The following is a 13,887-nucleotide window of genomic DNA, read 5'->3' as shown; positions in this document are numbered from 1 at the left end:
TAAGTGAAGGGAATACAAATCTTACCTATACTAAGTTATTCCTCCCCCTCTTGGCCTTTTCAGAAGGCATAATAGAAGGAGTTCCACTGTTCTAATCTTCCCTCTCCTTGAACCACTAGACCCCTACCCCTCACCTTCCCTGATTTCTTAGAAAATAAAACAGTGCAGACTTCCTCTTCCACCTTGAGAACAGCGTTTCTCAAGTTGTGTTCTATGGAACTCTGGCATCAGCATCGCCAAGAGCCCCAACTTTCCTGGTAACTCTTATGCACCCTGAGATTTGAGAATGACTACAAATGAAACTAAACAAGATAACAAACTTAAGTCACAGCAAAACTCTGTTGAAAGGTATGTAATTATATAGCATGTCATCTGCTGACAATGGCTATTCCTCAACCTCCATTAACTAAAGTGTGGACTCTGTATCCCTGTAAAAGGGGAAAGGACAACAATAGACCTTGTATACAAGGTGTTATGGGTTGAATTGTGTCCATCCCCCCATAAAATGAAAGTTCTAACCCCCATGACTATGAATGTGATCTTACTTAAAAAAGGATCTTTGCAGATCAAGTTAAAACGGGGTCATTAGGGTGGGCCCTAATCTAGTATGACTGATATTTCCAGGAAAAGGAGAAATTAGGACACAGAAACACACAGAGGGGGACTGAGAAAATTCAAGGAAAATGCCATGTGAAGATAAAGGCAGAGTTTTGAGTTTTCCTGTCCCAGCCTAAGGCTTCCAAAGATTGCCAGCAACTCTCAGAAGCTAGGACAGGGTCATGGAATGGGTTCTCCCACTCAACCTCCAAAAGGAACCAACCCTGTCAACACCTAGATCTTGGACTTCTAGCCTCCAGAGCTCTGAGAAAATGAATTTCTGTTGTTTAATCCACCCGGTTCCCGGAACTTTGGTATGGGAGTCCTAGCAAACTAATATACAATAGCTGAGCATTTGGGCATGCTAATGATAGCACAACCAACATGATAATAAATGTATGCTGGGAACTCATACTTGATTCCACACAGGTGTCTGCAAAATCCCAGCAGCAGTCGCCTCGGTCTTTACACCCCACATCGCACCGGCAGCCATCCAGAGCTCTATATGAAGAATCAAAGCATTTCTTCCTGCAGCTGCCTGTGGAGTGAAGAAAATAAGGAGACCAATGCTTGGCAGTTATTCACTCTCTCATAGCTAGATGGTGGAAACACACAGAAGTACCTCGCACAGACTAGGACAGACAGACAAATAGATCGTTTTAATTGTATGATCTGTCAGTTCAGTGATAAGTAATGAATAATTTTTCCCCAGTACCCCATTGAGGTTCTAAACTCAGAGACACCCGGTACCTTTTGATAAGGGTAGAAGGGACAAGCAGAAGCTAAAACACAGTGGAATTGATTGAAAGTGTGGGTATGGAACAGTAACTACATCCATCCTACCTCCCACTATAGAATAGAAGGATCATAATCTGGAGGAATTTAGGAGGAATAGAGACAGTAGACATAGAGGATGGCTATGATGGGAAAAGATGAACAAGCCCTACTCTTCAATGCCAAACAGACAGTTATCAGACATTTGAGCATAGCAGAATAACACCCACCATAAAAGACAAAAACCACGCAGTTCCCTCGGCCGTCCCGGATCTGTCTCTTGCTTCAACCGTGTTTGGATGGAACAGACCCAGGGACGCCCCTTCTCCCAGCCTCCGGTCGCTCTCCTGCATCTTATTCAGAACCACTTCCAGCACCAGCCAACACACCGGGGTTTTTTTCTACCTTAACTCCTTATTGCCGAACAGCCATGAGCTCCCTAATTCGTCAGAATTAGTCCACCGAGGGGAAGGCTGCGGTCAACCACCTGGCCAGCCTGCATCTGCGGGCCTCCCACACCTACCTCCCTCTGGGCTTCTATTTCCAACAACAACGTGGCTCTCAAGGGCGTGGGCTGCTTCTTTCATGGGTTGATGAAGCAGAGGGCGCTGAGCGTCTCTTAAAGATGCAAAACCAGTGCGGTGGCCGCATTCTCTTGCTGAAGCCTCCCCAAGAGGCAAAACTCAGGATGCCATGGAAGCCACCCTGGCCTTGGAGAGGAACAAAGGGATTGGTAATTTAAGAAAAAAATTGAAATCACTTATAGAGTGGCAAGCAGGTGAAATCAGGAGTTGAATAACCTGGAGTCAACTGAAGCCAAGTTGAATAATCTTGGCTTCAGTTAATTCCTAAGGGTCCGAAATAATTTAACAACTCAGGACACAGTTGTTTCAATAATAACTGGTTTACTCTACCTGGTTTGGCTCAGTGGACAGACCATTGGCCTGTGGACTGGAGGGTCCCAGGTTCGATTCCAGTCAAGGGCACATGCCTGGGTTGTGGGCTCGATCCCCAGTAGGGTGTGTGCAGGAGGCAGCCAATCAATGATTCTCTCTCATCATTGATGTTTCTATCTCTATCTCCCTCTCCCTTCCTCTCTGAAATCAATAAAAATATATTTAAAAAAATAACAATAACTGGTTTAACAAACTGATAATTGGGTCAAGTCATCTCTTTCATGATGTCTTATCCATAGGATCTGCCATATAATGTCTCAAACCACACATATGTCTAGCTTAGTCATTGGACTGAAAAAGACCTTGCCTTACAGACAAATATAAAGCTGGAAGCTTTCTCTTCTTTCCTATAATGTCTATGCTATGTAGTGCACAAAAAACATTTTTTCCCACAGTGAACATATTTTGTCTTCTTTTCTATATGGAGTACTTCTCTGACTTGTTTCAATTTCTGTAGCCTAGGCCAGCTCTAGGGTCACTAATCTCACAGAGGAAAATGGGTCAGCAAACTCTGCTCACCTTGGCAAACACTCTTGTAGTCAGCACAGCAGTCCTTCCTCTGCAAACAGTCATCTGAGCAAGAGCAAAGGCTGGATTCCAGTCTGCTCTCCCCACAACGAAATTTATTGCACGTCCATATTCGAGCTGTAAAATTACACAATTTGGTTCTGAGCATTTAACTTATTGTAAGTACTCAATACCAAAATTATAAACTCCCTGCTTTTCTCCCTGTATTACTGCACAGTCAAATTCTTGGTTTATCAGCATTCATCAATGAAAATACATAATAACCCTGGCTGGCATGGCTCAGTGGTTGAGCATCGACCTATGAACCAGGAGGTCATGGTTTGATCCCCGGTCAGGACACATGCCTGGGTTGCAAGCTCAAAACCCAGTGGAGGGCGTGCAGGAGGCAGCCGATCAATGATTTTCTCTCATCATTAATGTTTCTATCTCTCTTTCCCTCTCTTTCTTCTCTGAAATAAAATTTTTTTTTAAAAAAAGAAGAAATTACATAATACATATGAGGGGCAATCCACCACGTTTCTTCATTTGGTATGGTTGGCAGATAGAACTCAAGCTTTATAAGCTGCAGCTCTGCTCCACTTAGCAGATACATCTCTGAGTTTGGAGAAACTCTTAACAGAAGTAACAGGAACACAATCAAGTCTATAAGAACACTAGAAGCCCAGCACATGAAATCTCACAGTCCCCCCCACCACCCGCCCGCTGCCCCGCCTCGCTCACAGCCCCACCCCGCTCACAGCCCCACCCACCCACACTGGTCTTTGGTCATTTCAGCATTAGGGCCTCAGGCCTTTTATAATATAGATAGGCAAGTCAGGGAACCTCCCAGCTGAGAGTGACAGAAATAGTAGACCAGCTTTCCACTGTGCTGCTGGTGCTCTCCCAGGCTAAACACTTATGTATGAGATATAGTTTAAATAAATCCCAGTGCTAAAAACAACGAGGCTGGAGCGAAGCTGCTTCCTAGTGACACCTGCTAGGAAACAGTGACTAAAATCAACGTCAGGCCTGCGCTTAGAAAAATATGTTGAATAGGTGAGTGCTGTGTGCTTCCTTAAGCATTGCGTTCTCCATTCCCCATTATTTAGAAAGAAATGATTTTTGGAGATTAAGTGAAGGGAATACAAATCTTACCTATACTAAGTTATTCCTCCCCCTCTTGGCCTTTTCAGAAGGCATAATAGAAGGAGTTCCACTGTTCTAATCTTCCCTCTCCTTGAACCACTAGACCCCTACCCCTCACCTTCCCTGATTTCTTAGAAAATAAAACAGTGCAGACTTCCTCTTCCACCTTGAGAACAGCGTTTCTCAAGTTGTGTTCTATGGAACTCTGGCATCAGCATCGCCAAGAGCCCCAACTTTCCTGGTAACTCTTATGCACCCTGAGATTTGAGAATGACTACAAATGAAACTAAACAAGATAACAAACTTAAGTCACAGCAAAACTCTGTTGAAAGGTATGTAATTATATAGCATGTCATCTGCTGACAATGGCTATTCCTCAACCTCCATTAACTAAAGTGTGGACTCTGTATCCCTGTAAAAGGGGAAAGGACAACAATAGACCTTGTATACAAGGTGTTATGGGTTGAATTGTGTCCATCCCCCCATAAAATGAAAGTTCTAACCCCCATGACTATGAATGTGATCTTACTTAAAAAAGGATCTTTGCAGATCAAGTTAAAACGGGGTCATTAGGGTGGGCCCTAATCTAGTATGACTGATATTTCCAGGAAAAGGAGAAATTAGGACACAGAAACACACAGAGGGGGACTGAGAAAATTCAAGGAAAATGCCATGTGAAGATAAAGGCAGAGTTTTGAGTTTTCCTGTCCCAGCCTAAGGCTTCCAAAGATTGCCAGCAACTCTCAGAAGCTAGGACAGGGTCATGGAATGGGTTCTCCCACTCAACCTCCAAAAGGAACCAACCCTGTCAACACCTAGATCTTGGACTTCTAGCCTCCAGAGCTCTGAGAAAATGAATTTCTGTTGTTTAATCCACCCGGTTCCCGGAACTTTGGTATGGGAGTCCTAGCAAACTAATATACAATAGCTGAGCATTTGGGCATGCTAATGATAGCACAACCAACATGATAATAAATGTATGCTGGGAACTCATACTTGATTCCACACAGGTGTCTGCAAAATCCCAGCAGCAGTCGCCTCGGTCTTTACACCCCACATCGCACCGGCAGCCATCCAGAGCTCTATATGAAGAATCAAAGCATTTCTTCCTGCAGCTGCCTGTGGAGTGAAGAAAATAAGGAGACCAATGCTTGGCAGTTATTCACTCTCTCATAGCTAGATGGTGGAAACACACAGAAGTACCTCGCACAGACTAGGACAGACAGACAAATAGATCGTTTTAATTGTATGATCTGTCAGTTCAGTGATAAGTAATGAATAATTTTTCCCCAGTACCCCATTGAGGTTCTAAACTCAGAGACACCCGGTACCTTTTGATAAGGGTAGAAGGGACAAGCAGAAGCTAAAACACAGTGGAATTGATTGAAAGTGTGGGTATGGAACAGTAACTACATCCATCCTACCTCCCACTATAGAATAGAAGGATCATAATCTGGAGGAATTTAGGAGGAATAGAGACAGTAGACATAGAGGATGGCTATGATGGGAAAAGATGAACAAGCCCTACTCTTCAATGCCAAACAGACAGTTATCAGACATTTGAGCATAGCAGAATAACACCCACCATAAAAGACAAAAACCACGCAGTTCCCTCGGCCGTCCCGGATCTGTCTCTTGCTTCAACCGTGTTTGGATGGAACAGACCCAGGGACGCCCCTTCTCCCAGCCTCCGGTCGCTCTCCTGCATCTTATTCAGAACCACTTCCAGCACCAGCCAACACACCGGGGTTTTTTTCTACCTTAACTCCTTATTGCCGAACAGCCATGAGCTCCCTAATTCGTCAGAATTAGTCCACCGAGGGGAAGGCTGCGGTCAACCACCTGGCCAGCCTGCATCTGCGGGCCTCCCACACCTACCTCCCTCTGGGCTTCTATTTCCAACAACAACGTGGCTCTCAAGGGCGTGGGCTGCTTCTTTCATGGGTTGATGAAGCAGAGGGCGCTGAGCGTCTCTTAAAGATGCAAAACCAGTGCGGTGGCCGCATTCTCTTGCTGAAGCCTCCCCAAGAGGCAAAACTCAGGATGCCATGGAAGCCACCCTGGCCTTGGAGAGGAACCTGAACCAGGCCCTTTTGGAGCTGCAGGTCCTGGGTTCTGCCCCCTCAGCTCTGGGACTTCCTGCAGAACCACTTCCGGGGTGAGGAGGTGAAACTCATCAAGAAGATGGGCGACACCTGACTCACCTCCACAGGCTGCCGGCCCTCTCTTCGAAAGGTCCACCCTCAAGCACCACTAGGAGCCTTTGGAGCCCAGAGGCCTTTGAGGGGCCCCTCTGCATCCCCCTGGTGTCTGGCTTTTACCTGAGCCTCTTCCCAAAACTACTAGCCATTCTTTTAACCACCCTCAAGCCCTCTCCCATGCATTGGACCAAATGAAACAATAAAGCTTTTTGCAGCAAAAACAACAACAACAAACAAACAAAAAGACAAAGATCAAAACAAACAAGAATAAAAAAGAAAAGTTTGGTTGGAAAGGCAACAACACACACATATACACACACATGCACAGCTAATATTGAGATCCTCAGAAAAGAGAAAATATTACATCCATGAAATAAGAAAGAAAGCTACAATTTTAAAAAGAGAGAACATTCAGGCTGCTCTTGGGAATAAAAATATAAGGGCAGAGATTTTAAACAATCCAATAGAAAAGTGTGGCAGGCAGAATTATGTTTCCTAAAAAGAGTCTATGCCTTAATTCCTGAGACCATGAATGTGTTGCCTTACATGGCAAAGGGATTTTGCAGATATAATTAAGGCTACTATTTAATTGACCTTAAAACAAGGAACACCAACCGGCATGGATCAGTAATTGATCGTCAACCTATGAACCAGGAGGTCACGATTCCATTCCTGGTCAGGGTTGTGTGCTTGATCCCCAGTAGGGTACGTGCAGGAGGCAGCCAATAGATGATTCTCTATCATCATTGTTGTTTCTATATCTCTCTCCCTCTCCCTGTCTCTCTGAAATCAATAAAAAATATATTTTTTAAAGAAAACAAGGAGTGCCAAAAAGTGAAAACAAAGAATATGGAGATGATGTTATTAAAGAATCATATTATAAAGTTTCCCAGAACCGAAAAGCATAAATTATTACCTTAAAATTGCCCACCAAATTTCCTAGGGCAAAACTCATACCAAGGGATCAATGGGGATAAAGAAATCTTGGAAGCTCCTAGAGAGAGTTAATGAGCAAATTCATAAAGGATCACAAGTCAGAATGGTATCAAATTTCTTAAAAGCAACACTGTAAGTTAGAAGACAGGCAAGTAATGTCTTTAAATTTCCAGAGGGGATTTATATTCATCTTAGAATTCAATATCTAACCAAACTACCAAGTGCTAGGTTAGGATGATGAAAATGTCTTTAGATTACCCAAAACTCAAGTTATAAGTTGCACACATTCTATTTTATAAAGCTAATGAAAGATGTTCTTTAGCAAAATGAGGCAGTAAAAGAGGAAAAAAAAAAGAGAGAGAGAGAGAAAGATCTAAAAATACAAGGTCTAGACAGGGGTGGGCAAACTTTTTGACTCGAGGGCCACAATGGGTTCTTAAACTGGACCGGAGGGCCGGAACAAAAGCATGGATGGAGTGTTTGTGTGAACTAATATAAATTCAAAGTAAACATCATTACATAAAAGGGTATGGTCTTTTTTTTTTTTTTTTAGTTTTATTCATTTCAAACGGGCCGGATCTGGCCCGCGGGCCGTAGTCTGCCCACGGCTGGCTCTAGCACAATGGAGAGGCTATGGAAACACCAATCATAATACACCAAACAAACCAAGAGAACAACCAACACTAATTAGAGCAGCAGGATAGAGAAATAAAAATTAAAATAAAAGATATCACTCTATATCCAGCTTTACACTGCCAAAAATGAGAGAGCTAGATAATTTCAAGGACCGATCGGGACATGTGGTGAAGGTAAGGTAGGCTAGAAAGCAATCTTCTGGGACTACTTACCCAAGTTAATGCAAAGGAATTCAGTTCCTGAGTATAAGCCAAAGAAAACCTCACACAGGTCTAAGAGAACCTGCAGAATTTATGTAGAATTAAGGTATTAAAATCAACCTGAATTTCCAGCACTCGGAGAGGGCATAGGTCAAATGGCATGTTGGATACAAGTCAAAAAGGACTACATAGTAAATAGACAGACACATATGAATAGATGCACGCATAGAAATTTAGATGAATCTTTAAAAATGTTCAATAAAAAAGTAAGAAAAAAAGTTTATGTATCATTTACATAAAAGGCCTTTACATTTTTACATTCACTCTCCTCCTTTGAAAAGTGTTCCATACTTGGCTTCCAGGATACAACAGTTATGTGCCTTTCCTCCCACATTCTTGGCTACTTTCTTCCTAGTTCTCTGTGCTTTTCTTTTCCCCCTCATCTCCTCAATCCTTTGAGGTTAGTGTACCCCCATCACATTGTTTTAAATTCCACATATGATGTTGATAATCACCACACTGTATGTCCATCTAAGACTTCCCTTCTAAAGCCAGCCTCATATATCCAACTACCTACCTGGACATCTAGTAGATACTTCAAATATAACATATCCAAAACTGAGCTCCTAATTATTCTCCCCAAACCAACTTATTCTCAAGTTTTCCCCAACTAATTATGAAAATGCCATATTTTCAGATGTTCATGACAAAAATCTTAACTTCATTCTTGAGTCCTCTCTTTCTCATTCTATATCCAGTCTGTCAATAAAATCTATCCACCACACAGCCAAGATCTAGAAACAGCCCAAGTGCCCATTGGTAGATGAGTGGATAAAAAAGCTGTGGTACATTTACACAAAGGAATACTATGCAGCTTTGTAACAGCACAGATGAACCTGGAGATGATTATGCTAAGCAAAATAAGGCAGTCAGAGAAAGACAAATACCATATGATATAACTTATATGTGGAATGTAATGAGCAAAATAAACTGCCAAACAAAATAAAACCAGAGGCATGGACACATGGAACAGATTGGCAGATGTCAGAGGGGAAGGGGTAGGGAAGGACTGGATAAAAGAAGGTGAAGAGATGAGCCAAAGAATATATATGCATAGCCCTTGGACTTAGAAAACACTGTGGTGAAGGCCAGGGGAGGATGGGGTGGAGGCTGGTAGAGGTAGGCAAAGAGAGAAAAAATGGGGAACATCTGTAATAGTGTCAATAATTATAAAAAAAAGATATTCGAAATCCAACTATATCTCACCAGTTACAATGCTACCGCTATCCTAGTCCAAGACATAAAGCTTGTCTGTATTATTGCAATTATTTCCTAATAGGTCTCTACTTCTCATGGTTTCACTCTGCCACTTACAAATGATATAATTGCCTAGGTAATCATGTTGAAAAGCAAGCCACATCATGTCATTCTCTGCTCAAAACCTCCAATCACTAGCCATCACACTCAGAATGAAAGTTGAAGACCATACTTTGACCTTCCAAACCCTGTTTGACCTGGCTCCTCTTTGGTTGATCTCATTTATGACTACACTTCCTCTAGTCCTCTTAGTTCTAGCTCAATGTTCTCCTTGTCATTCTTGAAATGTACTTGCCAGGCAAGCTACTGCTTTGTCTTTGCACTTATTTTCTCTTGCCTGGAATGTTCTTTTACAAAATATCTTGGTTCTCCTTCAGCTCTTTGCTTAAAAGTTATTTCACACACATGCCCCATCGCAGCCTGACTCAAAAATAACTCATATTCCCCTTTAAAGCTTTTTTTTTATTCCTTAGCACTTTCCCTAATCATATTACATATTTTTGCATATTTATATTTTATTGTCTTCCATGCTAGAATGTAAACTCTCTGAAGAATTACTGTTTTCTTTACCACTGTATTAGCATTACCTTAATTAGAATAGTATCTAGAATTACATTAATTAGAATAGTACCTAGCACATAGTCAGTGCTCAATTGTTAAAGAATAAGTAAAAAGTATGAACAAACTCAAACTAGAAAAACTACTTTAAAAATTCACACTAGCCCTAGCTGGTTTGGCTCAGTGGATAGAGTTTCGGCCTGCGGCCTGAAGAGTCCTGGGCTCAATTCCAGTCAAGAGCACTTGCCCAGATTGCTAGATCCTCAGTAAGGGGCATGCAAGAGGCAGCCTATCAATGATTCTCTCTCATCATTGATGTTTCTCTCTCTCTCTCCCTCTCCCTTCCTGTCTGAAATCAATAAAATATATATTTTTTAAAAAACCTCACACTAGAAAAAGATATTGCCCATAGAAAGTGTGTTAATTGGAGCACAGAATGGTGAAAATTGTCCAGGGTTGAGGATTAGGAGAGAGTGTGGTGCAAGAATGAGGGCTGAGCATGTGAGGGACGCTGACCAAGAGGAGCTTGAGTTACATACCAATGCCCTGAGTGGGAGGGGGAAGGGAGTGATGCCACATAAGGGCTGATAGACTGAGGTAAGAGGAAATGAATATGAAACAATAACTCTGGGAAGCTGGCCAGTAGGTGTACTAAAAGGAGGAAGAGAGTCAAAGAGCTAGAGATTTTGTTCAGAGATTAGTATATATATACCTCTTGCCATTAAATTGCAATTTGTGGCATAAAATAACCAAGAAATGATGCCCACCTTTGTGCACTAACATCAGAATAATACTGCTGAAATGGCCTGCCAACGTTTGTTAGATCTAAGACTGGCACTGTAGTACAGAAACAAAATAGCCAAGAGATCAAGAAAAGACAGTAATTTTGCAGGTAATGTCCACCTCTTCAGTTCCATGTGTTGTCATGATACCCTAGGGCTACTAAGTGTTTGCTAATTCTTAAGTGAAAACACAACTGGAAAATTGTCATCTAACCTCACCAAGAGTCTCCCTCATGAAGAAGTGATAAAACTTTCCCCACTGGAGTCAAAATAGAAGTTAATCAATCAAATTAAAAGCAAGATAAATTATCTAACATTTAACTTCGTATTTCCCCTTAGTAAAAGTACCAAAACAATACACAACAAGATTGTGGAAAGCACTTTTTATATAGTCACTTGTAAATTACTTATTTCTGTTCATACTAATGAGATATAGCAAGAGATGTGAGGTGTTTTGATATTTTTGGAAATGTACCTCCTGCTTTTCTTTGCTTCTTAAGAAAAAATATTGTGAAGCTTTTATTTCAGGAATGTGGCACTGCCTAACCAAAAAAATCATGAGATTTCAGGGATGGAGCAATTCTCATGTGACATCAAGATTCAGGAAAGGTGATAGGAGGTGCTGGGAAAAGCACAACAAAGACTTGAGGCCAAGTTTATTATTAGATATTAATATCAAAGTCCTCTATGAAGGTAAGGAAACGTCGAGATAAAACACTGGAATGATATGACTCTCAAAGAGGCAGAGGGATGAGGGCAAAGTGTCAAGTCCAGCAATGACAGGGAATAAGCTAAACACAGGGGTGGGAGTGGGGAATAAGGAGAAGCTAGGAAAGTGCTACCTGTAGCAGAGAGGAGACTCAGGGGAAGACGGTACACATTTTAACAAGTGAAGGTGAGGAGAAAGAAGAAATAATGCTGAGGGCTGTACCTTGCTCGTCTAGTTGTCTGAGCCCAAGCTTCAAGCCTAATCCAAGTGTCACAATCACCAGCAAAGCGAGAAGAACCTATTACAAAAAAATGAAAAGTGACTTTTACAATTAAAAAATATATATGCAAAGATCCAGATAACCGCCTCCCTCAGTGAATTTTAAGGGCACACAGTGTTCTGGTTATGCATGATACCAGATCCAACCCTGACAGAGGTACATAATTTTATTTAATGCCTGATAATAAGAAAGGTTTGGGAAGAATTTAAAAATGGCATTTATTACAGATCTTTAAATGTAAGTACATTAGTCCCAGTTGGCTTCATCCCAAATTGAGGAAAACGCATGAAACCAAAGGAGCCATTTACCTTTGCCCATTTTTCTTTCTTAACTAGATACCTACTTGAAGACCATTTATCTAAAAACCTTCCAAAACTGTGAAATTGTTAACTAACTCATTCCTATGTGCAGGTCTTTCCCCCGACTCTGTCCATCAGAGGACAATGAGAATATTTAACACATGTAAAAATAGTGTCCAAATGATTAGCTGGCATATAATCTGCTTTGCTCTTCAGCTCAAACAAAAATGATTTAGGGTAACTTGGAAGATGTGTGACCAGAGATTGTGTATAACATTCATTATCACTACTGCTGACAAAGTTCTTCAATGTGGTGGACTTTATGTTATGACTAGAGTTAAGCTGTTATATAATTAAAGATAATTATATAATTCCCACTCCTCTCTTTCCCCATCCACTAAGTCGAATGGTTAGCATGCTGGATGACAGAGCCTGAATAATGTATCCTATATAATAAAAGGCTAATATGCAAATTGACCAAATGGCAGAACGACCAATTGCTATTAGGTGCACTGACCACCAGGGGACAGATGCTCAACACAGGAAGAGCCCCGCTCACAGCTGGCAAGCACAGCAGTGGTGGCGGGAGCCTCTTTCCCTCCCCCATTTTTCCCCAGTGCAAGAATTTCATGCACCAGGCCTCTAGTATCACCATAAAGGCTATGAATACAACAGATGCACAGTTCACATAAGAAAGTCTTTTACAATACAATACACTTTTACAAAAATCATTTTTATGGAAAAAAAAAAAACACACACACATCAAAATTTGCTTAACTAGTGAAGACCTACATAAACTATTGGATTTTTATTTTTGGTTTGAATTCTAAAAATCAACTGAAAAATTAATATATCTAACATTTACAATAGAAGTGAATTCAACAATTAGGAAAATATGTTAAAATATTATGAAAACAATTCTCATATGAAGTCTCCAAGTTCATCCAAGGGTTAGTAACCTTATAGCAGGTGTTCTATCAGTGCAGAGGATAGAACAGAAACAACCATTAAATATCATTATCACCCTAACTGGTTGGACTCAGTGGATAGAGCATCAGCCTGGGGACTGAAGGGTCCCAGGTTTGATTTTGGTCAAGGGCACATGCCTGGGTTGTGTGTTCAATCCCCAGTGAGAAGTGTGCAGGAGGCAGCCAATCAATGATTCTCTCTCATCATTGATGTTTCTATCTCTCTTTCTCCCTCTCTCTTCCTCTCTGATATATCCTATCTAATAATAGACAAACATGGTAATTAACTGTAACTTCGATACCCTTCCCATTGGCTAATCAGGGCGATATGCAAATTAACGGCCAACTAAGATGGTGGTTAACCGCCAACAAAGATGGTGGTTAATTTGCATATGTAGGTGCAATGCTGGGAGGCGAAAGGGGAAGAAGCCGCCTGCCACTCGGTGATCGGAAACCCAAGTGGCAGCTAAGAGCCCGGTGGCAGGGCAAAAGTGGCCCTGGAGCTCAAATGGAAGGAGGCGATGGTGGGGCCCTGACCCTGTGCAGCCAAGCCATCCTTCCTGGGCTCAGGCGGAAAGCAGCGAAGGGGGGGTCCCCGCCCCGTGTGCAGCCTGCTCCGTGTGCGGCCAGGCCATCCTTGCTGGGCTCAGGCGGAACATGGGAATGGCAGGGGCCCCCGCCCCATGTGCAGCCCGCTCCGTGTGCGGCCAGGCCATCCTTGCTGGGCTCAGGCAGAACATGGGGATGGCAAGGGCCCCCGCCCCGTGTGCAGCCCGCTCTGTGTTCAGCCCTTCCTGAGTGCAGCCCCAGCCATCCGCAGGGCTCAGAGGGAACATGGCAATGGCGTTGGCCCCGCCCCCTGTGCGCCCAGGCCATGGGAGTTGGGCTCAGGAGGCTCCACCAGCAAAGCAGGACTGTGGATTGGGAATGGGCACAAGGCAGACCTCCTGGTCCTTCCCCTCAGCCAGCAGGCTCCTATCAATCTTCAGTTTCTACTGAAAGGAATGTGGCGCCTCCACTG

General features: G+C 42.5%; 1 protein-coding gene across 1 annotated transcript in view; it reads right to left on the bottom strand.

Moving 5' to 3' along the window:
- ENPP3 (ectonucleotide pyrophosphatase/phosphodiesterase 3) overlaps positions 1 to 13,887 on the bottom strand; it is a 91,456-nt gene that overhangs the window by 74,238 nt on the left and 3,331 nt on the right. Inside the window, 3 exon segments of the mRNA XM_014533829.1 lie at positions 2,847 to 2,972; positions 4,977 to 5,099; positions 11,542 to 11,617. Of these exon segments, the coding sequence (XP_014389315.1) occupies positions 2,847 to 2,972; positions 4,977 to 5,099; positions 11,542 to 11,617 (325 nt within the window).

The sequence above is a fragment of the Myotis brandtii genome, unplaced genomic scaffold, assembly GCF_000412655.1.
Source record: "Myotis brandtii unplaced genomic scaffold, ASM41265v1 scaffold123, whole genome shotgun sequence".
NCBI lineage: Eukaryota > Metazoa > Chordata > Mammalia > Chiroptera > Vespertilionidae > Myotis > Myotis brandtii.
The sequence above is the reverse complement of the archived record's forward strand: the minus strand, read 5'-3'. Positions and strand labels throughout refer to the sequence as shown.